Here is a 26,091-nt window from a genome sequence, read left to right as displayed (position 1 = left end):
CCAAGTTTTCCAACAAGGTTTCTGTTGGCCCTTCTACAGTCCAGGCTACTCATAGCAGATAGGCAGGCAGCACTTCTCTACTATGGGATTTCTTCACTAAAGCTACTGGTTCTGTCTCTTGTCCAAAGACCAGTAATGCAGACACGATCTGGACTGCTGTTTGAAATCAACTATGATCATCAAGAAGAGTAACAGGAAACTCAGTACATGTCCAGTTGAGGGGAAAAAAACCTGTCACTTGTGATAAGAAAGAGAAACAGAATTGGATTTGAAACATTCGTTTCCCTTTATTTGCTCAGTGAGGCTGATGTGTACTGCACATTAAAAAAAAAAAAATCACAGGAATTTTCATACAATGAATTAAACCACAAAAGTACATGTAGAATTGGCAGGTGGAAAATAGCCCAGCTTGGGCTTAACTAATAGCTCTCTTTCCCTGTTCAGCATAGTCCAACCAATAGCTTTACATGCTCACCTACTGTACAAGTTTTACAGTAGCTCCATCAGGTCAATGATTCACATTGTTGAAAATGTCTGTCACATAGGTACAAATTTAGAATCATCACATTAAATTACATGGCTATTCTAGGTCATTTATAGATCAGATCTTATACTACAGTGATTGAAGTTCTCATTACAGCCATCAAAAAGGACACATAATCATTACCTACTATAAGCTTACATCTGAAGGGATAAAAGAAGATGTGTTTTTTTTCAGCTGACCCAACTATCATACCCCAAAGGCACAAGCTTTCCTCAGTGCTGCTGTTGGTGATGGCAGCCCAACTGTTGTTGAAAGTAGTTTAGCACAGATATTCTTCTTCAATTTTAGGCTCCCTCTGTTTGGATTTGGAACATTTTACGTTATGTAGGAATTACTTTGTTACGGCTCTAGAAAAGACCATAGTTTCTAAGTACCAGTTCTGTTACCTGTATTGCAGATGTGGTACTTACCACAGCATGAAAGCAACAGTACAATCTTCATCTAAAAGACATACACATCTATGCTGCAATTTGCCTCCAGTGACAATGCGGGGAGAAGAAAAAAAAAAAAGGAAACACCAAGTTTAGATTTTGATGGGTTACCTACTACAGTGTCTACAAAGGATAAATATAGCTTTATTCAGCAATCCTAGCTCTATATTAATTTCTTGTGTAATTTGAAAATCCACAGAGGAAAGACATCTTCAAAATACGAATGTTTGCTAGGCCAGTGAAAAAAAAAAATTGACTCATGACATTATGCCTGCTTGGGGAAAAATAAATAATCCCCCCCAAAAAACCCACACCAATTTATTCAAGTCAGCAATCTAGGGCAAAAGAGAATATATTTAAAATTTAGTCACAGAAATTTAAAGGCAAAATAGGTAATGCATCTGGTCCTTGAACACATAATATGATATACTAAATATTGATTTCTTAAAAATAATTTATTGCTTTTAATATTTTTCTTTACAACAGAAGATACTCAAAATCCAGAAAGGAAAATTGTAAACTTTTAGTTTGGCATTCACACAAAGTTAAAATACCTGCATTTTTAACCTACAGAGCAACAACAAGAATTACGCAGATTAAAGAATGTTACAGTCGTAACAGAGAACCTCTGAAAAAGTTCTTCTCTTTTTTTATTGCTATCTATCTACTTAGAAAGAAGAAGCCAAAAAACCAAGCAAGCATCCGACAGGACAGACAGTGGAATCTCTCAGAACACAATATGCTGGTGATAAAATGAATGCAGCCATCAAAATCAACTGCACTGGCATGGGGTGGAATCGGTTTTCTAGGACTGGGAGTGGAAGGGAGATTAAATAGTTATCTTTAAGAGGAGTCATGAATGCCAAACAGTAATAGAAAACCAAATCTATACATTCACAAGCAAATTCCAAACTTTGCTGATTCAGTCTAGAGACTCCAAGTTCATATGAAATCCTGATGCTCAAAATAGTAGTAGTTTACCAATGTGTACTTTTTTTTCCCCAGAAGTTTCTATTTAATTTAGCAGAAGCAATGTCATCAGCAACAATGTCATGGGCACATCTGAGGCCATGCTAGTGCATAGTAAAAAAGAAAAAAAAAAACCCACCGCTTCTGCAAAAGCTGAATTTCCAAACGAAGCACTTACTCCAAACTGACAACTGTCATGCAACCTAGGTATAAAATTTCCACTGGCCTTTTTATTATTTTAGTCATCTCATAATTTATAATAAATAGGATAATTGTAACTGATAAATATGTCTCGTTAGTAAACAAAGGAATGAAGGATCAGTATTTATACAGGATGCATAACTGTAAAAAATATAGATAAATACCATCATTAAACTCTGCCAATGAAAAGATTACTGGCTTCAAGAACAGTGTTTAGACACAGAATTACTGTAAAAATCATACTGTACTTAGTACCTCAGCATATTTTTATCAAATTAAAATCACAAAAATTAAAACAAAATAGCATTTTAAAAAGATTTTTGACCTCTAGTTCCAAAACTACTGTTGATACATAAAATAAAAACATTTCTTAATGATTACCCATTTGAGAGACTTTACATAAAATTATGATATCTTCTAGAAAAATTTAGATGAGAAAATTTCATTCCCCTAACAAATTCAGTGTATAAAACTGCAAAAGAAAAACAAGCAATGAGAAAAATGTGGAAAAATACTGCAGAAGTGGTTAGTACCTTTTGGGCTAGGATAATTCTCGACAAAATTCTTATATAAGCTCACCAAAGAAGGGATGAATGTGTGTAAAGCATTTTTGCACTCAGACACACACACACACATATATACACACCCACACCCTCACCCACGCGCTTTTCTCTCTTTTTTTTACAATCAAATATATATAGGCGTAAGTTCAGCTTTCTACATATGTTAGTGTACAATAATTGTTTCACCTCATATAATTACATTTGAGTATTCTTGATTAAGAAAAATTCAGCAGTTTTTGAAAAGAAGGCTGCATTTACAGTGCATAGCTGTAACAAAAAAGAACATTGTCATACAGTATGTACATAAATAAAAATACTCCATTTAACATTTGTAAATACTCAACTACTTTAGAGAATGTAGCAAATAAACTATCTGTGCACACACTCAGATAGTTATATCCAACTCTCATTAATAATGTAACACCACATCCGCTCATTAGAATAAATCGCTGAACAAGCTGCACATTTGACCATTAACAAGGCTTTGAAAATTTTGCTGTGGAAGATCAACATTGTAGACATTTACATGGGTGTCAGAATTAAAAGATGAAACTTCAAAATGTAAGGGAAGCTTAGCCTTTCATTTTCTCTTCTGCAAGGAAAAAATGGGGAGAAAAAAATATAAAAATCCTAAAACCAAAAAACAGCAGATTGTAGGCTTCTAGGACCTGTGGTTTCTTCTGGATTGTCATAGGATCACTGTGTTGTGAGAAAAAGCTTCTTTAAGAAAAAAAAAAAGAAAAGAAAAGAAAAAAAAAAGCAGTGTCTGATTTCCAGACAGCAGCAGCCGTAGTTCTCAAATTTGCTTTTTTTGTGTTTTTTTTTTTGTTTTTGTTTTTTGTTAAAATGCGATATGTACACATTTTGAAGTTCTACATTGTAAGTGTATCTCTGTGGAACTGCTGCCATGTCACGTGGTTTGCACTCGAACCCGCTATGAACGACAGAAATCCCCGCCACCGATCACCCCAGGAAAGCAAAGCTGACACCCATGGCCACATGTGTGCTTACTGGATATCCATTCTGCCTCTTCACTCATCGAGCAGCTGTGTTCATGTAAACCATGGTTTTGAACAGAGAGTGTAAAGTAGGAGAAATTCCTAAGTATGACTTTTTAATTGTCCGTTATTGAAGGACGTGATGTCCGTGAGGTATTCGCCATCCCTCCGTTTTCCTCAGGTGTGATGCATGTTACCTACGCAGGCTTCGCTGTGCCTCTTTAAGTAAACTATCAAAATCCATGGAGTCATACTTGCTTTTAGTGGAAGCAGGATCAAAATCATCTGAGTTTGAATCTGAAACCAAAGAGACGCAAGTTCAGTTAGGAGGCAAGAGGTGCTGGCTCATACTTTTATTACTTTCTTTGTACAACAGTACCAACAAAGTACTACAGAATTAATCCACTTGTGTTTCCAGGTTTTGGGATGATAAAAACCCAGGAATAGGTATCAGAGAAGCTTTAGGTATGGACAGAGCTTTCTGATAAGACTCAGAACTTAACAAAAGCAGTACCTGCCATAAGCACGGGGAAAGAGCTATAAACTGAATGTATATAGAGCAGGTAAGCTCAAAGGGTTTCTCCTGAGACTGAGCACTGGCACACTGCTATTTATAGGTTTCTGTGTAGCTCAGGCAATCTCAACAGATACTTTACCGAAAATTCCACCACCGTTTTGCAACTGCTCTAGGAGGTACTATCCAAAATTCACTACTCCAGAGCGAGGTAATGCCAGCTGATTCTGCAGAAAGCCAGTGCAGCCTGCTCTGGACAGTACACATTTCTGTTTCTTGCAGACCCACTGTGCAATCTTGCACAAGTCACTAACATCTCCCTGAATCTCTGTTTTTCCCATATTCTCTGAATTTATGGTTTACCCATTTAGAGTATGAGCTATTCAGCACAGGGCCTCCATGCTGCCATATGAACCATCTCATGTGGGATCCAAAGTTTCTTGTAACATACATGATAAGTAATAGCAACAACAATGGTTCAACTCCTGTGGAATGTGAGTTTTAGGGGTGACCTATAAGATCTGCTCCAGATTTTACAATTGCTCAGATATACATCATTCTGCTCCTACAGCAGAGAAGGCATTGTGCATTCGTGGTCATACAGCTGCAGTACAGCAACTGTTGACATGGCTGCAAGCACTGAATTTCCTTTTGGAGTCATTCCTACTTCACGCTGACTCTCCCTTGTTCTTGTGACACGCTTCCTCTCTGAGTGTGCCAACACAAGAAATGGCAAGAAAAGGGTGCTCTGAGATTAATCAGAACTCCTCATCTACCACTATAAGACACACCATGAATTAAATGTTCATTACAAGTTGTTAAGACAATATCCTCTCACAGAGGAGAGGTGTTAAAGTTCTGACTACTATTTTCAAGTGTTTTCTTTCTTCTGTACTCAACCCGAGGCTGATTAATTCTCCCTGCCCTTGTACTAGCTCATGAATTTTAAAGTTCATCCTGCCATTTCCTTATGTAGCTATATCAGATTCTCTGCAAAATACATAAAATGCAGTCTGAAGTAGAGAGGCTCAAGCTGTCAGCACGACAAAGTGAAAATACTCTGCTCAGACATACTCTGGGAATCCCATTCACTACGGAAAGATCTTCCAGGAAATACTCCCAGTGATGAATAATGTTCAAGAGGGTTCCCTTTGGACAACTTATTTAAAGTCCAGATTTTTTTGAGATACAGAGACACCCCTGGCTTCCACTACCAAAGATAAGTCAAATCAATGGAAGACTTCAATCCATTTTTACTGTTTTTATCAGGCAACATTTCAAAAAATGCCTTGCTACCTTTTATATTTTCACCATCAACCCTCTATCTCTTCAGTAGACAATTGCCTTTTCTTAGCTTTACGTTATCTGTTTAGCCACTGAAATGAATTATAGCATATTCATTGTGAACAATGTGCATCATCTTTATCATTTATTCTGAAAAGACATCAATTGGTTTGAAAAAATATATTTATATTCACTTCCTGCATTGTACAAAGCCAAGGGCAGCACATACAAGATTTCATTAGCACTGTGTTACAGGGTTATGCAGAGATTTTAATGACTGTAGTCATTAATTCATTAAAAAAAAGTAACACAATATCTGATTAATAAAGATTCAATGGCAAAAAGTCCCTTGCTGTTTTATTCAGAAAACATTATCTTCCATACCTTTAGTCTGTTTATGCAGGTACCAGGAGAGGCTTAACATTTAATGAACACTTTACATTTTGAAAGATAATTAAATAAGAGGTCAGTTTATAATTTATTATACTATTATAGAGGATATTTCAGTAGTGTGAAGCATCTCTTTATCTACATACATATCATAGGTATTCCTGCAGTAAGAGTTTGAATACCTCCAAACATATTTGCAAGGGGAAGCACCAGATGAAGAGTATCAGCCAGCCTGCATCGCAACCTCACCAAGAACACAGGACAGAACTGTACACTTCTGCACAGCCAGAAATAGGAAATACCCAGGTCAGTTGTTACGGCCAGTATGCAAACCGGAGACTGCCAGTGGCAGTGCAAACACCAAGGGACATGCTAAGTTCTCCACTGGAAGGAGCCTCTCACATCATGACTGCAAGGCCCTGAAAAGGAGATGCTTTCATACATATATTCCTGTGCTTGATGCAGGAATCACCAGCTGAGGCCTCTGACTAAGGGTCGGATTTGGTTGACCATCACGAGCTCTTCTGGCTTTCAAAGCTGAGAAACTATAAATCACATTTAAGAAGTGCCTCTTGCAAGTTCTACACATTTACAGCCAAACTCACAGCAAAGTAAGACTCAAAGTGAATTTTTCAGTGAGGAATCTACTTTGCTCTCTGTTTGGGGTTCATATAAATAAATTAGGTGTCAGAACCAAGCAGTCATTAAATATCCACAAATAGTAAAGCACGCAGTAAGTTTCTATGGTGTTATCATTTCAACATGGCAAGGTATTCTTGAATATGGGACACTGATTTTGATAATGATAAAAATGGTCTTTCAAAGAATTTTCACAGACAAATATCTGAAAAAGTCAACTCAAATTAGAGTTCAGATTACTGAGCTTTTGAACTTCTCACAGAAAGCAAAACCCACTTTCTTTAAAAGTAAGAACACCCATCATTTAAATACTATAAGCAACTCCCTCCCAAAAACAAAAACAAGCAAACCCTAAATTCTTCTGAGTTATAAGGTTCCAATTATGTACTTTAATTCGCAGAGGGCAAAATACCTACCTAGGTCTGCATAGTTAGACTTGCAAAATTGCTTGCGTCCACAAAAGTACAGCTCAAAGTCAGGTTCATTTGACCTGCGCAAAGTGTATCCATTTTCAAGAGCAGCAAAGGCATCACAAGTATAGCGGTAGGTGATGAAACCATAGCTGTCTCTGTAATTGAAAAACAGAGATGTGAATAAAAACTAAAGAGTTAATGCAGATTAGTGTAACCCTTTCCTCAAAGCAAGAACTTGCAGGAGATCCAGCAGTGGAAATGCCAGACGTACTGCATCCATTTATCAGCATGATTGTCCTGTCATGCAGCTAAATACTTATTTCTTGGACAGGAAATCTCAACTAGCAAGATTAATAAATAAGGATGAAAGAAAATAAATAAGGTTTTGAACTCAGCATGTCATCTGTCATAGCACTTACATTGGTAACTCCCATACCAGTAATCTTACTGCCATAATTTTTTACATATGGCAGCTCCCAGCAAGAAGTAATCTCAAAAGTTCTTACCCATCATCCCGCAAATTTACTGTGCACTCCTCAATTTCACCAAAAACTTCAAACCGGTCCCTCAGTTCTGTTCGGGTTGTGTCACGTCTGATTTTGCCCACATAAATCACACGACGTTCTTCCTATTGAGAAGGAGCAACAGGGAAGGGATATTTTTACCAAGTGTACGATGTATTTACCAAATACAGATGAACCTATACATATATGCATACACATAAACACACAGATGTGCTGGGATGCAAAATTATAGTAAGTCATACATGGAAAGGACTTAATGAATCCTGCTGAAAAGTAAAAATGGTTGTATACTAGAAAAATTTAAGGTATTTAAATGATGACAAGTTTGTCAGGTATTGTGGTCCTGAAAGGCTCCATGGCTTGGTCTGTCACTTTTCTGCTATAGATCCACTGACAATTCCCTTCATCTCTCTTTGTATTTTCTTCCCTTTCAACTTTTTGACTACTTGTAAATTCTCCAGAACCAGGAACTCTCTCTCTCTTGCAATCTAGACGACACCAAGCAAAACCAGGATCCAATCTTAGTTGTGGAGCAGTATAAAGTAACACAACAATTATAAAAATGAATTATAACATTATAAACTCAGACTCAGCTGAGCCATCTTGCAACCCACAGTTCCATCACAATCCATATCTCAAAACAGAGGAAAACTTGTGTGGATCACAGAAGAAAATTTTTATTGAAGTAAATATCTTTAGGAGCAAGGGAAAAGAATAAAATACTTCTTTTTGTTACCATTACACTTTTGATTACTTAGGGGAAAAAAATGCCTAAATTCCCTGATTTCAATGGTGTTAGGGGGTCATTTGCATGTTATTTCAACATTTGGAGCAAAACTTCAAAGGTACTTTTAAAATCAACAAGTCATGGTCATATCATACTTTTCTAAGTGAAAATGTCCAGCAGAATGACAGAAAGACTAGAGGACCCTGTAAGAGTCACTCTACGAATTTTCAGATTAACACTTTTCTGAGGACAGAGCTGAGTTGCAAGCAAGGCAACAGGTAGAAAGAGATCTTCATATACCACAAGGTAAGAGCGGTGAAGAAACACTAGCTGTATGAGGATTGGGTGCCCAGCTTTCCTTTGTCTCATATTGCCTCAGGCTTGAGGAACTGGTACTGCTGGCCCCTTGGTCACCTCCGCTGCCCCCCCACATACACACATTCATCCCATAAACTGAACCACCACCACATTCTCAGCTGGTGTAAATTTGTCAGTCAGTGGAGCAATGTCAGTTTAGACCATCAACTTTGGCACCTGAGACTTGTGTTGAATTTAGGTGCCAAGTTCCAAAGGAGCGACGCTGGCTGCGGAGAATTCATGACTATCTTAACCTGCAGGTGACTAAAGGCTAATGGCACCTCAACTGTGCAATCCAAAAGACTCTAGGGACCTAAATACAGACTTGCATTCCTGCTCAGAAACATCCTTGCGTGAAGAGACAGGTAGTTTATAGCGTTACAATTCAGATATAGCAGGAAATGTACGTTTCCCATGAGTCCCCAAAGAGGCGCAAGGCACTAGTCATTCATGGACCACAGACAATAATAAGACCTAAGACAATAATATTGAGCTCACATCAAAATACATATAGAAACAAAAATGATCCTGATGCCTCTTTTTTGTTTGTAAGAGAACTCATTGGAGATAGAGGGGACCATCAGAAATCTCCTTCGTCCATGCAGGTCTGAAATCCCTGTTCCTAGGGCAGCACTCTGCTTCCAGAGACTATTCAATACAAAATAAAAAAAAAAAAAATTCCTGGAGCAGGAAGCCAAAATTAAGATACCTGCTTCCCAAGGGAAACCCCTTCTCACTAGATTAGTGAGTCAACTCTTTATAGATTATTCTATCCCTGGCCCCATAAATTCCAAGGGACCAGATCCAGCTAATCTAAGCTACTGAGAAATGAGAGATTTGGGATTAAAGTCCCCAAGAAACAGAGATCCAATAATCCAACACTCATTTCTTGGACAAATGCCCTAACCACTGAGGCACAGCACAAAAAGTGACCACTGCAACACTCTGGGTCCGGTGTAGCTCCCTGGTCAGCCCAATGAAGTCCCCATTTGCTCTGCCAAAGTATGTATATGCTCTGCTTAACCAGTGGGATCAGGTAAGCACTTCCTTTAGATGCTCTAAACTATTTTCTCTATTGATTATATAAGGAATCAAGGTGACTGAATTAGTCATCCTCTATCACTCTGCCGGGGCAGACACTCATTTTTAAATGTCATGCCCTCTAAGGTGTGTGGGCTAAAAACTGCCCTTGTTCTCTGCAACATCAGCTTAGTCTGGAGAAGCTAGCATTGCTAGAAGAAGGATGAATGTGCTCACCATTAGCCATAAGTTTATGGAGGAGGGGGTGTTTCTCAGCCTCCAAACAGCTGCTGATTTTTAGCTCTGTCTCCACTGTGTAGCCCTGACCCTCCTAATAGAGAATTTTGGGTAGGGCTTCTGTGAAATAAGGACTGCAGACAGTAAGCAACAGAAATCTGCATTTCTTCCATTTTCCCCACTCTAATTCTGCTTGCTTTTCATTATGGTTGGGTGCCATAAACTTCAAAAACAGGAAAATCTGCATATGCACAGTAATTACTTTTTCAGACTGTTTTACCAAATCAAGGATTTAACCGCATTGAAACACTTGATAAGAAACAATTCCATTGATACTTGCTATTGAACCTAAATGACTGACCAGATGGAGCAGAACATAATGTAGCAGACTGTCTAATATACTTTAGCTGAGATAATACATCTCGACTGAAAAAACATAATGTTTCACTCACTGACATGGAGACTGTTATATTACAGTGTGATGGAAATAACTATTGCACACTCTTCCATAAGTCTGTGTGCATGCCTGTGCAATTTTTCCTTCTTCTATGCCTCTAATAACCTTTATATCTCTAATATTCCTTTAAGACAACTGTAATAAAACAAAACTGAACAATTAAAAAAAAGCCTGTTAAACTATCATTAAGGGAGTAAGTTAAACCTGCAAAATTAAGGAAATTGAAATTTAAAGCTAAAATGTACCATATGTCCTCCAGCGTGCAGACATGAGGAGATGTTCTTTCAACTATCTTTTTTTAAGTAGAGTGCCATGATGGTATAAGGTTTTGGAGAACCCAGGATTCATACGGTATTGTCTTTGTCTTGGCTAACTTTGGTTTATTTAAAAGCAATTATGAGTAAATGTATTTGCATTCATAGAGTCACCTGCCTTTTATACCAGACTATTAATAAATAGGAGTGATACACGCTTAACAAGATTACAGCATACCTCTACATGTTAAAGACTTATTTTATAGTAAGCTACATGCATAAGTCCATATGTGCATATTAAGTATGATTTTTACAGCACTTGTTAGAAGAGATGATGTATGACTTGGGAACCTAGAGATCTGCAGAGAAAAGCTTTTGTTTTCAATTTAATGTAAGCAGAGGGAACCTGTAAGAAACTCCAGAAGGTAGTGTCCATATTTCCCTCCCAAAAGTGCAGATGATTTATTTTGCATCATAAGCGTTGAGCATAGTTCATTCATTTTCCAGGTAAATAAAGGAAAAAAAAAAAAAGAATTGTCCTGCCAGCGCCCTCAGGCTCAACATGTCTATCTTCTTTCAGTTTATCTAAAGCTCTTTTTTCTCAATCTTAGCCTTTTTTTCCTTGCACTAAAGACATTTGAATGAGCACATGTAGTAGGAAATCTTTGACTGAAAAGGAGCATTTTAAGTCTCAAATTAAAATACTAAAGCATGCCCAAACTTGAAAAACAAGACCAGGATATAACTTGCAAATCTAGGAGTCAATAAAGGGACTGCCCATGCTGCAAAACTCACTGATGCTAAGAATCTTTTTGTCTTGCAAACACTTTCTCCAAAACCTTTTTCATTTTCCCTTCCTCATTCTTCATCTTAATTTCACAAGGAACTAAAGTGCAGATCATTAGAGGGATTAGTTTTCAAATTTTTTTTGTGCCAGGCTTCTTCACCCAGCACTTGTTTTTTCTGCCCCCACAGGGTGCTGCTGAGCAGGCATGGTGGGAACCAAGGTGCTCTCCCCACCGTTTTCCCTGCTGCTTCTTTTCTACACATTTGGGAGCTTCTCCAAGAGCCAGATAATGCTCTGTGTGAAGCTGAGACATGAAATCAGGTTGTGGCATTTTAGAGTTGAGGTCTGTCAGTCACCCCATGGGCTTGTCAAAGGCTCCACCCTTTCCTCCAGCACAGGTGGCAGCCTGGGTACAAGCCCCATGCCTACATTGCCTTCTGTGCCAAAGGACTGGTCCTCCTCTTTCAGTACAAAGCAATAAAGAGCTTTATTAAAAAGCTCTTTATCCTTAGAGCTGGAGGCAAAATATCATTTTGAACATGTGATGGGAATGGTTGGGCAGAGATTTAAAAAAAATAAAAATGCTATGGATTACTGGAAAAGCCAGTAAAATGTAAGCTTCTCACATAATAGTAAAAACTTTCCTTAGATACTGCATTAAAGAATAATTCTGGACTATGTATGACCTCTGGACAAGTATGAATGGAAAAAGGAAGGCTCATGAAGACTAGAAAGGAAAGAGAGAACATTCCACAGTATTTTCAAGTGTTCCTGTGTGGCAAACTGAGGACTGAAATAGTTCAGCCACACTGCATGGTGACCTCTAGAAAAACAGTGATGGACCAGTAAAATTCGAGATTTTGGTAATCTTTTTCTCAGCAACTACTATAGCAAAGGTGGAATCCTGGGATCAGGGTCATCAAAATGAGAAACTACAGAAAAAGACAAAGTAAATACACAACATACACTGGATCCTTCATTAGCAAGCATTTACTCCATTATAGGCCAAGTTTGGTTTTAGACTCTAGAGAAGCCAAGCACTCATTTACAAAACCACCTTTCTCCTGCCTTCCTGTTGAAGAGCACTATATTTTCTTTGAAAATATATTCTATATAACTATAGAATATAGTTAGTAGAATATAGAAACTATATTCTTTCCACTGTAGGGGCCTCACAGTGCATTCATCTGCTTACACCTGTATGCTCTCTGGGACAGGGATTCTCTTGATATTTGTGTCATGTAGGCTGTCAGCACTTAAGAAATGAAAAGTAATAATGTTAATAGTAATTTTCTTCTTGGGTATAAAAGAGGATTTTGTTATACTTCCTGGCAACAGCCTGAGCAAGCAGCAAATGAAGCTGCAGGGAGGCTGCGACGGTAAGTCAGTGTAGCAGCCACAGTGGCAGAGCAGCACAGATTCAAAAACACTAGGCTGCCAATCACACGGTTTAACCCTCCAGCCCTGGAAGGGTCTTCCTCTAATGGGGAACCACGCACTGCTTAAACATTTGAGGGCTTCAACGCTCCAGGAGCGCCAGCGTGCTAAGTGTGCCCCGCCAGACTTGTAGATCTGCTCGACGCAGGCTTGCTGAACACTACCACCCGTCCCCTGGCCAGCCTCCTCTTTACCCACTGTCTTTCTGCTACCATTTGACCAGTTACTGCTGATGCAAAGCTTTCTCCCAGGGCTTGTGGGCCTGTGCACTGTGGAGCTGTCACAGCTCTTCAGGCAGGTTACAGCACTCACTGCTTCCAGTGCCTCTCCCACGACTGCTGCTAACCTGCTAACTCCTCTCAAGCCTCTGTGCCTAGTTGTCAGACTCCAGCGCTGAAATGTGCTAACTGTATTTCTGAACCCATCCCTTGGAAAGCATTTGCTCCATGGTCTGATGAGCTGCTGCAGGAAAAGTCTTCATAGCTCACGAATTTGCTGAGGTGTATCCGAAGAACCATGCAGTCCTCGGTCTCCTTGGCAAATCACTATGATCTGCCTGGATTGTGGGTTGGATGCCAGTTTCTGCAAAGCCCTGAGTAGACTGTCTCATCCTGCAGTTGTTCCTCAAGTTTGATGACGAACATGTCTCTACTATGATCTGGTTAGCATTATTAAGTGACTTGGCTAAATCTGGGTAGCTAAAGGCAGACCAGCCTTGCATTCAATGAAGATGCTTTCCAAAATGAAATCTGTACCCAGTGAAATAACTAAAGTCAAGATCAAACTAAGCTATATTAAAATTTGTTCAGTTAGCAAAGGTATCAAATTCAGCAGCATTAAATTAAATAAATGAATGAATGACAAAATTATTTTTCGTACTAACTGGAAAATGACTTGTGGACTCAGCCTACATTTTTGAAGTGTGACTGCTCAGAATTGAGACCCTGATCCACAGAAAAGGCACTGAATCTCCATTAACTGGGGAGGCGAGGAGAAGAAAGAAGAGAAAGAAGAGAATACTATTACTGTACCTATTGCAGTTAAGCTTCACCTTTACACAGCTCTAAGTCTAGATATGAATTCAGAAATCCATGCTGGAAAATGTTAGTCTAGGCCTTTAGTTGACCTAAACTTACTGCGGCAAATGTGTTGCATGCAAGACTGAATGGGTAGCCATTTAAACACGCCATTGTCACACAGCATGAATAGCCTTCTAAAACAAACCTTTTCAGACAATGTGCCCTCACATCTGCCAAAATACAAGCCACCCCACAATCAGGGAGCATTGCTACATGCATGGTTTTGACAGATTAAAGGATGTGAAAATTTTCTCACTTCTTTTTCCTAGGTGTCACACTGCTGTTGTTCCATCCAGACTAGTCCTAGATGTTGATCCAGTAACACCTGATGGCTTTTAGCTCAGTCATAATTTCTGTTCCCTTTCCCCTATGCATCCTTTCTACAACTCACTCCTGAGATCCTAGCATGGTGCTTCTCATGAAGAAAAGCCACCTGCTCTATGTAGCACTCAAGCCATTATTATTATTCAATCTTTGAGCCATTCTTTTAACAGTATTTGGAGGTATGTTGGTCACAAATCAATTCTTGCAGGATGAGAATAAGGCTAGTGAGAAAGGAAAGAAGTTCCCAGTGCAGAAAGCAAAGAAACCTAAATTTATAGAGCAGTAGAAAGAGTTCAAGGAAAGAGAGGGAAGAACAGATTCTTGGGGCTGAGTAATGAGTTGAGCCCCTCAAGAACGCAGAGAGTGCTGCAAAAGAGCTCCGTAAGCCAAAAGGAATAAGAAAGGGAACAGAGAAAGCCAGACTAAAGCAGCAGTCTTAGGGAAATTAATACACAGTTTATCATTGACTTCAGGGGATCTGCTGTCCTCCCAAGCCCACGTACTTGCCTAGGGAATTACCCAGTACGATTGCATCCCAGTTTTTAAAGTAACAGTGCTGATTAACTTTGGAGGTAGGAGCTAACAGGATTTCATCTACATTTCATATAGCTTATATACAGGTACCTTTTTAAAGCTTTTGCTATGTTCCATTTATAGATATTTTATAAAAATATGATTTGCCATCCTACTAGACTATTTTACTTCTAATTTATTAATTATTAATAAATAGAAATTCTATAATAATAATAATTAAATACAAACTTCATTAATGAAGTTTATTTCATTACTATTTACTTCATTAATGAAGTTTATTTACCTGCCAGTGCTCACCTTAGAAGAGAAAATAAATTCAGCCTTGGTTTTGAATAATCTAAAATTCTTAACATGGAGGAAGTTACATTTCAGTGTATCTAGATCTTTCTAATTTTCTTTTTGTTCCTCTTTCCTCCTCTCTTGATCAGCTCATTTCCAATTTTTTTTTGATTTAAACTAAATCAAATTTTCTACCTTCTCATAGGATTCAGGTTGATTTACACAAGTACAGTACAGTAATTGAGAAGTAGCGAGATACACCCATGGCAGAGGTCTACTTGAGTCTCTAATTTGTGTTAGACTTAAGAAAAATCATAAGTTACGATTACTGAAAGTTAGTGTTCAGTGCTGAGTAGACAGAAGCCAGATATTTTAAAATTAACAGCAACAGCAACTTAAATATAGCTATATATAGCCAAGCAAAATCATTCCATTGCCTTCACTGAGTTTCAGATCAGCACACTACAGCATGTTATAGCCCTAAGTCTCATGCTTTACAAAATGTTCATTTCATCCACATTTTATAGATAGCACACCTGAAGCAGAGAAAAGATTTGACCAAGGTCACTAAGGACAACAGTAAGAGAGACAAAAATCAGAATCTAAATGTGTCTGTTCTTTTCCAGAACTTACTGTTGCCACTAGACTACACCAGTCTCTGTCAATCTCTATGTACTCTCAACTCCGGAGGCTCAAGCATTAGGAGAAATGCTGCAGAGAGTGTGACAAATAACCTTTTACCCATTCATTTTGGTGAGCTCTGGATAAAGCACTAAGGGAAAATCTGGAAATGAAGATGAAGCATCATAGTCTGCACAAGTTAATGCAGAGCAAGAGGACGGTCAGAACAGCACAGAATGGATAGAACAGGAACACAGAAAACCAAACAGAAGATGTTACGACAAGCCACCAAAAAGGCTTGACAACTACGAGGCAAGTCCAGACTTACAGCACCTACCAATTTATCAAAACCATCGTGCAGTTCCCAACAGGGAACTAAGAAAAGGCAAAAGCCATCTGTCCCTCTAACAGTCATTCCTCTGTCCTACTGCTGCAACATGCAAGGGAGTTTAACGATTCCCACAGGGGCATTTCCTTTGCCTTGTGTGTTTGGGTCATTTCACACTGAATGTCGATGCCCAAAATAAATAAATAATCCATATTCATTACAAAAGGACCTGTGTTAAGTGACATTTTTAAGCCATGTCATGTCTGCAGACTGTTTTACTATAACTCACTTAAAAATTAACCAAGCTATAGACAGAAAGAAACAGAATTAAATTCATATCTATCCTTTGAGTCCCAGCTATGAATTCTGTTATTTGCACCCTATGTACAGACAATTGCAGCTACCACAAAAGTATGATGATCACTTATGTAAACTGACTGGCTCCTACTACTGCTTACTAAAGAAACAGAAACTTGGAAACAAGACACTGTTTACCGGCAGTCTCGTAGGTGACATCTAGTATAAAATGCAGGTTCGCTGATAGACCTGTATAAAAAGTAGGTAGACAGGGTCACTTTTAATTCTCTATTGTCTGAGACAATTGAACAATTTTCTAGTAAATCCTTGGGATTTGTTGTCTGTGATGAACTTGGAGAGCTGCAGTTTGCAGAACCTGAAAATATTAGTACTGTGCAATCAAAAGGCAAACTGTTATAAGGACACATATTTGCCTAAAATTAGATATACTAAGAAATATATGTGAGCAGATTTTTGTATTTTGTGTGTTCTATTATGAAGAAGAAAGAAAAGAAAGTCTCAGTTTTAGCTTTGATTATCTACAAAAAGAAACAGAAATCTATTTCAAAATGAAAGTTATCTTCACAGTGCTTACAATTGCTTTCTGCCTTTGTCTCTCCCTCTGTTTGGCCCTTTCAGATTCCCGTTTTTCATACTCTTTGCGGTATTCTTCCCTCTTCAGCCTTTCATGCTGATATTCCTCATAGCTGTCATATCTAGGAAACATAACTTAGTCATTAATCAAGCACCTGCATTTGTTAATATAAAATTAATAACGTAACTTCTAGAATGCTTCACGATCTTCTTGAGAACCAACTGAAAAGCAAGCCAAAGGCACACAAAATGTACTACCTGGGTCTACGACTGTATGGTGATCTGGATCGCGATCTCGCATATAAGGGAGAACTTCTGTATGCTCGGTGTCTACAGTGGCTGGACTCATAATAGTAACAAGATCTGTAGGAAGAAACACATTTACCTCTGTCATTCACTTTGAATCTATTGACACCATTTTCTCCCGAGCTTCCTCTTACATGAACTTACAATTTCTTCTAAGCTATCACTGAGATTCTCTAGTGACAGTTTGTGATCTCCTGCTCAACTAAGGAGCCTCAAGGAATTTTTTTTCCCCCTTCTGAAATGTTCCTTACTGAGGCTAACGCAGAGCACAGAGTCAGCCACTGTCAACTTCATCTGATAGGGGCTGCAGCTAGATTGGCACAGGGCAACTTGCAGATAGTGGAAAAGGTTAGCTCTGCAAGTTTCTCACCCACTGCTCTGCCTCTCTTCTCACTGGCTCCACTCAGAAAGTGTAAACTCGGCAAATTTAAAGGATAACGGCGAACAAGTGTTTGTGTAGCAAACCTGTAACCTGCAGAATTAGTCATCTCAGGGGCAACAGAAAGAGTTGTGCTGTATTAAATTACTTGTTTTTTATTTCTTTGCTTTAAGTTGCTTTATGCTCTTTACGATTTTCCTTCTTATTAATTATGATGATGACATGAATTTGCTGTACAGTACCTTGAAGAGGATCTACTACAGGGCGACCTTGATCTCGATCGGGAATATGGAGAACGGGAACAAGACCTGCGTTGAGGAAAGGACCTTGATCTAGAGCGTATCCTTTGGGATCTTTGAGAAAATAAGGATTTGGGTGGAGACACTGAATCTCTGCATGGAGAGTTAAAAGAAGAGCAAGAAGGCGATACATCAAATAACGAATAGGCTTGTGTCCCATCCCAAGGGTAGCATAGTTTATCATTTTCATCTTCACTATCATCAAAGAGACCGTCCATTGCTAGTCCTGAATTTATAAACATAGGTAGTTTGGAGAATTGTTCATTACTATAATCATTGTCCCTTAGTTCACTGGTCTTATCTGCCTCTTCATCAAAAACAGCTTGGCTGGGGTGACCAAAATGCTTATTCAGTTCAGCACGAATTTCCTGGTCTTGGAGCTGTTTTCTGCTATTACAGTGGGAACCCTGCTTACTTGTCTGTAAAGTCTCTTTCTTGAAATACTGGTCTTGTTCTAAAGAAGAACAAATCTGACACTGCCACCCAGGTGAAGAATCCTTAAATTCTAGTTGTTTGGAGTCCTGAAGTTCCTGGGATATTTTAATGAGTATTTCCGATTTTGAATTCACAGATTGACAGTAGTCATGGTCACCAAACAGCCGCAAACTGGGCCGTTTTGTCTTTCTCTCCTCATGTCCACTGGACAGTACTGTAGTCTTGCTAAGCTGTGCATACAGCTCAGATTGTTCTGGACTCTTCTTGGGTGGGTTATTTCCTTGAGAACCGGAAGACTCACTATAGCGGGGCTTTTTTGAAGGTGGTACAACAGTCTTGCATGATGACTTCGGCTTAGGTGAAGTCCTAAAAGGATTATCCTGGTTGGCTTTATGAGGAGGGGTCGTCGGTGGAGTTAGGCCTAAGGGGTGGGAAAAAAAGGAGGAAAAGAACATTTTTAAGCACAGAAACAATGTTTATTAAGAAAGTACATATGCTTCTTTGAAATAGATAAAAATAGCATGAACTCATTTTAGTCACTTTAACTTAACAATACTATTACTAGGAATAAGAGTACTTAGGGTTTGAGATGCCAAAGTTCAGATAACAACAATGGCATCAATACTAATGCATTGCCATTAATCTTCAACATTATTTCTGCCCCTCCCCTCCCTTCATGACATCCACCTCCCTCTTCCTCTGTACTTTTTGGTATAGAAAAAAAAATCAAAAGATAAACATCAAAAGACTTTTTTGATAAAAATCAAAAGGATTTTTATACAAAAATCGAAAGTCAAAAGACTGGACTGTCACGAACCTAAAGAAATTATCAGACAAAACCCTGAATAAAAGCAAGTCTGAGAAAAATAAATGAGGTTACCAAAGAAACCTCTGTAGTACACAGAACTTAAATGCAAAGAAGTACAGCAACCGTACAACTTGACTGCAATGACTCTTTGTCTCCACAGTTCATTAACTTAGTAAACCATTGCTAATGTATGTATAATACATTACTGTAAGCATAACTAATACATTTTGCCTGAAATGGGGTTCTGCAACTGAAACCCAAGCAAACAATAGGACTACTGCAACTGTAACGAACCATTACATTTAGAACTAAATATTAGCAAGAGTCAGGAAGTGGGGAGACTGAAATTTACTTGATGATAGAAATGAAGCAGACAACTAAAGACTAAAAATACCAGTAACTACCAGAATTTTTCACATAACTATGTTTGTTAGATTACACCACTACGGTAAGATGAAATTGCATGAAGGACTACAACCCACTCTAGTAAAACCTGGGAACCAAAGAAGCATCTTCCAAGTTTTTTTTCTAAGGGAAGAAAATAACTCTCAAAGTCATCTACAGAATTCATAAAAGTTGTTATTAAGACTTTATAAAAGAATAAACCAGAACAAGCTCAGGGCAACAGCAAGCTGGGGCCAGTGTTCAGGAAATAACTGCTCTTCAGGAAGGCATTCAGCATGTTAAGTTTTAAAAATCTACTTCTATCTCATTGACCCTAATGTAAGCCCATGTGCTCATGGGCTTAAAAATAAAAAGATACATATTTTCCTGAATTAGGAACAGAGATAAGGGAGTTTTTCTGGTTTATCTAGTCCATCCTTAAGCATTCCAGAGACCAATGCTAGACCAGGTTTCCTTTTCCAGCCCAAGCAAGGAGCTTTCTATGACTTCCCCAGCGAGAATGAAAGGAGAATGCAGGCGCGCTTTCAGGAAGCGTGTATTTCAAATATGGCTGCAGAGTTTTATTTTGTATTTTTAACCATACAGTGGAGCTCAGCAGATCAATGCAAATGGAAGATGTTTTATAGTGTTTTGCTGTAAAGAAGGAAAAGCGTCCATCAATGCATAGTGCTCCCTAAGGAACATAAATGGAGACCAGGAGTCCCACTGCATTAGCTGCAGTGAATTTGTTCCAGAAAGAAAGAAGATAGGAGTACCAAGACATGAATATATGATGTGAGAGAGAGGCTTGATTTTGTCTGAACGTTTGGAAAAAAATGGTTATGAGCTACCCAGGACTACATAAAGACTTTGCCTAATGCCACTACAGTCAGGGAAACCAAGGCAGAAATGTTGAACTCTAAAATTCTAGCTACCCACATGTGAATATAAAAATTAAATAGTTTTGTGCAAAGTCATCATTGTTAAAACTATATGTGCCCTCAATTTTACTTCCCAAAAATTCACTTGAGCCAGCAGCATAGATTTCACACCTTAACCGCCTCCTGAATAACAAACAATTCTGACTAGCAAAAGCTTTTGTTAAAATGGAAAGAACAAGGCCCTTCAATCTTCTGCAGGAATCATTTCTGGGTTAAAAATTCAGGTTCAGATTCAACAAAAATTTACGCAAGCAAGGTAACTTTCTAAATTAAAAATTCAGAACAGCATTTTTATTCATGAAATTATATAGCCCATGAGGAGCCCTGGGGTTAGTTACTGAATTTTGGTATGTATTTTTAAAGAAAGAACAAACTGAGAGAATATTAATTCCAGCCTCTCCTTGTTGCACGCTTATAAAATACAACCACTCCACAACAGACGTCTGAAATACTCGAGAATTTTAGGCAAAGAAACCCCATACATAATCCAACGCCCAAAATAAAATCCTGTTTCTATCCCCACTTCTTTAAAAGTAGTCCTGGGAGAAAGGAAGCTGCACACCGAACAGCACAACTTCCAGAAGCCCCACAAGGAGTCCAGCAACCTTGGGAGGGAGGAACTAACGCCTCCCCCAAGAAAGTACAGACTGAGCCAAGGTACTGGCACTTCTTTTGCCGGCAAAACTGTGCTGGGGACATCCTAAGAAAAGGTTTCCTCGTGGCATTCTGGCTTTTTTCCTGGCTCTAAGCAGAAGCAGGAAGTGCAGAAACAAGGACAAATAGCTGAAAGTTGGAAAATGTTCATTTAACTTTTGAGCAAACCTCAAACAAGGGGGCTGGGGAAAGGCGTATGGGTTTGACTTGGGTCCTGCTTATGTCACTGCCGTGGGGTCCCCCTTCGGCACGGCCCGTGACCAGCCTCCAAATCGTAAACTTTGAGAGAGAGAGCTGGCGACATGCTTGCTCATCAGTGTCCCTTTTGCCACGCTAATCGCTCTAATCTTGACTTCATGCCACGATGCTGCATCAACAGCGTTAAAATATTCTATAAGCTTGGGATCATGTCATACACACTGATTTCTCCGCGAAAGCGTACATTTTAGCACTGACAGTGCAAGGTATATTCTGTGCTCTCTCTTGAACTTAGCAGGTTTTGACAGATTTATGTAAGGACAGATGGCCATTACAGGCTGAAGGCTGACAAGAGGCAGTTCAGAGCATTGTTAACACACTTGCACAAACTCTCAGCAGTGCAGCACTGTGCAGAATGTAATTCAGACTATAGCTTTTTTATTGCTGCCTATTTTCTTTTGTCAAAAGAGCCTGCTGTGCACAGCAACAAATGGCTGCCATTACCCAGAATGTAATGGGTGTCAGACAAATCACGTAACACAAACAATCAAGAGTATGTAGGTCATATTTCAACAGAGCACAACCTTAGCAATATTTATGATTACTGCATTGAAATGTGCTCTATAATAAACAAGTACCTCTACATCACTCACACTTATGTACTTCTGCACAGCAAATCTGTTAGAAGTGGCACATACTCTACAATCATCCCCCTTAAACAGTCTTTTTTCTTTTTAAAGTAAAAGGCAAGTATTTTTTCATGACATGCTATAAAACGATTTTCTTTGTAGGGACTTTTCTTTAATTGAATGGCTTCAGTAAATGGTACATTTGCACTTTGCCTTGCTCTGTCTATATACTGTGAACTCACTCAGTGATCCTGGGCTTTAAAATTGTGTATATCAATTTGCGAACACTGCTGCCAAATCAGCACTGTCCTTCCCGTGTTTGTGCGACAAAAGGTGTTTGCATGTATGCCGGCTCTGCCACCTTGATCTAGCGACTTCTTTTCAAGAAAGTCTCGGGGGGAGTGGAAGCAGCTTCGACGCATTCCAAAACTGCACTAAAGAAACCTTAGTAACTCATTTAGCTCAGTTAGGTTGATAGCAGAAATTAGGGGAGTGCATTTACAGGAAATGTGACATCTTGACTTTTTAGGACTCATTTGCAATGCTGTTTTATATAGACACCAATCTTTCTAAAAAACATACTATTACTGTTAGCATTTAAATATTTGATGAGGTTTGTTGTGCTTTGGAGAGGCTGACAATTAGCATCTTTTGGGGAACACAGCTGCAGAACCTTTCTACAAGTGCACCGGGCTTTTGGGAGACACTGAAAATGAATTCTTTTATACCTTTTAAGTTTGAAAATGGATTGTCAGAGAAACACTATTTAAGGCCACCTAAAACATTGAATGCAAGATAATAGCCCGATTCAGTCAAAAAAGAAAAAAAATCAGAAGCGCTTTTGTGTGGCACAGGACTGCAGAAGCCAAGAAAATATAATAAAATTAAATAGCCGTCATATAATAAAAAAATACATGCTTGTTGAGTAGTCAGTTTAATCTTGTTGTCAGTGCTGCAGAGAATAAATACAGACCCCTGAAAATATCTAATAATTTACCAGATTTTATTCCCTCTGGACATCTCTCTGTATCTCACATCTCCTTTTATCAGAAATCATTCTGAGGTCAAGTATTGTTCTGACAACTAAGAGGTAACTCAGATCCAGAGGTGGGCAAATAGTAGGGTTTAAGAATCCCCAAGGATGCCCATGAATTCCAAATCACTATTCAAGCTGATTGCATTCATATAACTTTTTTTGTCATCTTTCTGGAGAGATCAAATTTTGTACACAAGATGACGGACGAGGGGTTTTTGTTCAAGTAAATTATAGGAATTTGTGTGCAAATGAAAGACTTTTCACTGAGCCACCAGTAGGAGGGTGGAATTATTCTTCCAGTTATTGATTTGTCACTTGTATGGTAGCAGAGCCTTAAACATGTAACCTCACTTAATGCATGCACTTGCCTGACAGCTTTGAGAATTTATGAGTGAAGGTTTTAAAAGATGCTGAAAAAACAGAGGGAGCTGAATTTCAAACATGTAGGAGCCATGTCTTCCAACTTTTGCCATTTAGAAGTTCAGCAGAAAGTCTAAAATAATCATTTTGGAGCTCTCTGTCATCAAAAGAGAGAGAGACAGTCACCTCCAGAGGGTGAGACATCCTGCTAGTCCTCCCCTCTGCAGCTGCCTCCTTGGCCTGACAGGTAACAGAATAGAGGTCCTCCAGTAATGCAGAAATGTCCCATGCCCTGGAAGACTTTACAGCATTCCTGACCATGGCCTGTTAGCACAGTGTTTGCAATGCAGATAGTTATGGAAAGAAAGGGAGAAGGATCTCTCATGAGCCATCACCTCTTAGGCAGAATAAGACTCTTGTTACACAGAAATTTCATCCATTATACTAGCATCAACTAGGGCTCCATATTGTGATGTTCTGGCCCATGTTTCTCAGAACAGCAATACAAATGAGCTTCAGGAGTCGTGATTTTGGATAGCAATGGACTTATTCTTCTATCATAGGCCACTTAAAGTATATTTGAGAAATTCTTACACGTGGTTTCCCTTAAAAACAGTTTTAAAGGTTTTGTCCCCTGTAATTTAGCAAATAAATATTTTTACAGTTTTAGAGAGGACCAAGTTACATTCACGAGTAATAACAAATCCATTCTAAAGCAAGATATAGCAGTAGCGAGAGAACGGATTCAGTTTGACTTTAGGTACGTGAATCCAAAATGTACATGTGATGAAGATTGATGGCTTGTGTGGGAAATGCCTTTATTTATTTATTTTTCTACTCTATGGTTAATTCATCAGTGAGGGAACCAACGTTGTTTTCAGCAGAAAGATCAAGGGAGCGGCTATTTATATTAAAATACTTTTTGCTTCGATAGTGCGAGCAGCACTGCTAAAGGTCTTTTCAATTCGACAGTGAGATCAAGGCAACTCCTATTTAAATTATAATAAACAGTGCTTGTACAGTGCAAGCTGCCCTATATAAGGACAATGAGCAATGCGGTTATCTGGATATAATTTGGAGTTGCCAGGGTCTCACTGAAGAACTCCAAGGTATTATTAATCACTACTGCCACTGTTTTTTTCCTCTGTTTTTTTTAATTATTATTATTTTTTATTACTGAAGTGGGTCCCAGTTCTGCAATGATTTACCCGCTTACTCAGTAAGCCCTTCAGTACTAGAGCTTGTTTCTGTTATGTACTTGCTTGTTTCCAGCACAAGTAGACTTGTGACATAAGATGCTACAGCAATACAAATTAATGAGCTCAAACATAAAGACATGCACAACCACCCACTTTTTTACAGATTTATAGATATGTACATAAAAATAAAAGCTGTGTGTATGTAAAGGCAGAGATTAATACAGCTACTAAAAGAGGACATGTTGTCTCCTGAAACCTCCTCACTAGGCACTCTGAAGAGCAGAGCAAGTCCAGCATGGAGTGGGACTGCCATGGCTGCCTGTGAACACCGCCCCAGCTGCCTGGCTGCACGCACTCCACCAACTCTTGCTTGCTTTGATGAACATCAGTTAACTAGCTACACTGGATTTACTTCCAGAGGGAAAAATGTCATATTTTCATAGAACAGTGTTCCTGTTCACATATTCATCCAGTTGTACTATTTCTCAGCTTCTCAGGCATATTTAATTTGCCAGTTCTCCTAGTTATATTGCCTAAACCAACTACAAAGTTGTTTTGATTCTTCCTCTGTGCGCAGCTGATACAGTGGAAAACCACTCCAGCTGACCTTCCTGAGCGATACTACAACACTACAGAGGAGTCATATCGACTCCCAACTTCTGCCCAGTCAGCTGATGTGAAGAGCAGGCTGCTATCTTTCTGGTTGGGAGAAAAAAACTACTTCCTTCAGTGCTTTCAACTGTTTTTTGTACTATTCTGCTGTAGTCACCTCATCTGCCCCTCTCAGCTGTAGCATTAAGCACTGACCTACCAGTGTGCTTACGAACAGGCACACTTGTGTGGATGTGCTTCCAGTAATGATAAAAGAGGCTTCTCTGTGCTTCAGACCTATTGGCACTGAATGGGATTAACCTGCTGCATATAGCAAATCTTGCCATGTTTGTACTGGTTTTGCAAAAACAAAGTGCATTGGAAGGATGCTTCCTTTGTTATGAGGGGAAAGATTAAGACTACAGATTTTAAGGACAGGTAGGAAGGAAGTGTGTATATTTTCATGCTGAATTAATGGAGAAGCTTCCAAGAAAGTGGAATGATGGTTGTTGGTAGGTGAAAGCAACAGCTCAAAGTGCATAAACAAACCTACAACTTGGACCTAGTCTTCTATAAAATTGCCACTGAGTTCAAGGCAGCCGAGCTGCTTGACAGTACCTGACGATCTAGCTTGCAATATTCCCCAAAATGCTACAGAATACATGATTTATAATCCACCCATCCCCTAGGTATGCTGCTGAGAGAAACACACTTCTAGTACACTTCTTATTTTTCAATATTATGTAACTGAGAAAGAAAATAGTCTTATCAATAGCTTGGGTTGACCTGAATACACGGTCTTGTGCTTAGTCCTGGACACTTCATGAAAACAGTAGCAAAACAGTTCAGAGGAAAGCAATAGCAGATCAGAGGTCTGAAGGAAATGACTTTTATGGAATGAGCAGATGAATTAAATGAGTATAATGTGGTGACGCATCACCTAAAGCAGCACATGATAAAAATCTTTCAAAGGTATGAGCACCAGAGAGCTGCAAGGAGGAAGATAGATCGGAGATTGTGTAAAGTGTGCTAATGGAAGAAATAAAGAGAAATTGAGAATATAAAATGAC

At 38.8% G+C, this 26,091-nt stretch overlaps 1 protein-coding gene across 4 annotated transcripts in view; it reads right to left on the bottom strand.

The window, feature by feature from the left end:
- Nucleotides 1–262: 262 nt before the first annotated feature.
- The window catches only part of PPARGC1A (PPARG coactivator 1 alpha), a 379,831-nt gene continuing 354,002 nt past the window's right edge, over nt 263–26,091 (bottom strand). For all 4 annotated transcript variants that reach the window (XM_026120506.2, XM_026120507.2, XM_026120509.2 and 1 more), the window contains 6 exons: nt 17,730–18,642; nt 17,061–17,165; nt 16,804–16,924; nt 7,453–7,574; nt 6,950–7,101; nt 263–4,003 (listed from right to left, as the gene is read on the bottom strand). In XM_026120506.2, the coding sequence (XP_025976291.2) occupies nt 3,900–4,003; nt 6,950–7,101; nt 7,453–7,574; nt 16,804–16,924; nt 17,061–17,165; nt 17,730–18,642 (1,517 nt within the window). In that variant the 3' untranslated portion in view covers nt 263–3,899. The remainder of the gene's footprint in view (nt 4,004–6,949; nt 7,102–7,452; nt 7,575–16,803; nt 16,925–17,060; nt 17,166–17,729; nt 18,643–26,091) is intronic.

Source organism: Dromaius novaehollandiae, chromosome 4, assembly GCF_036370855.1.
Source record: "Dromaius novaehollandiae isolate bDroNov1 chromosome 4, bDroNov1.hap1, whole genome shotgun sequence".
NCBI lineage: Eukaryota > Metazoa > Chordata > Aves > Casuariiformes > Dromaiidae > Dromaius > Dromaius novaehollandiae.
Note: the sequence above shows the minus strand (reverse complement) of the source record. Positions and strands in the feature narration are given on the sequence as shown.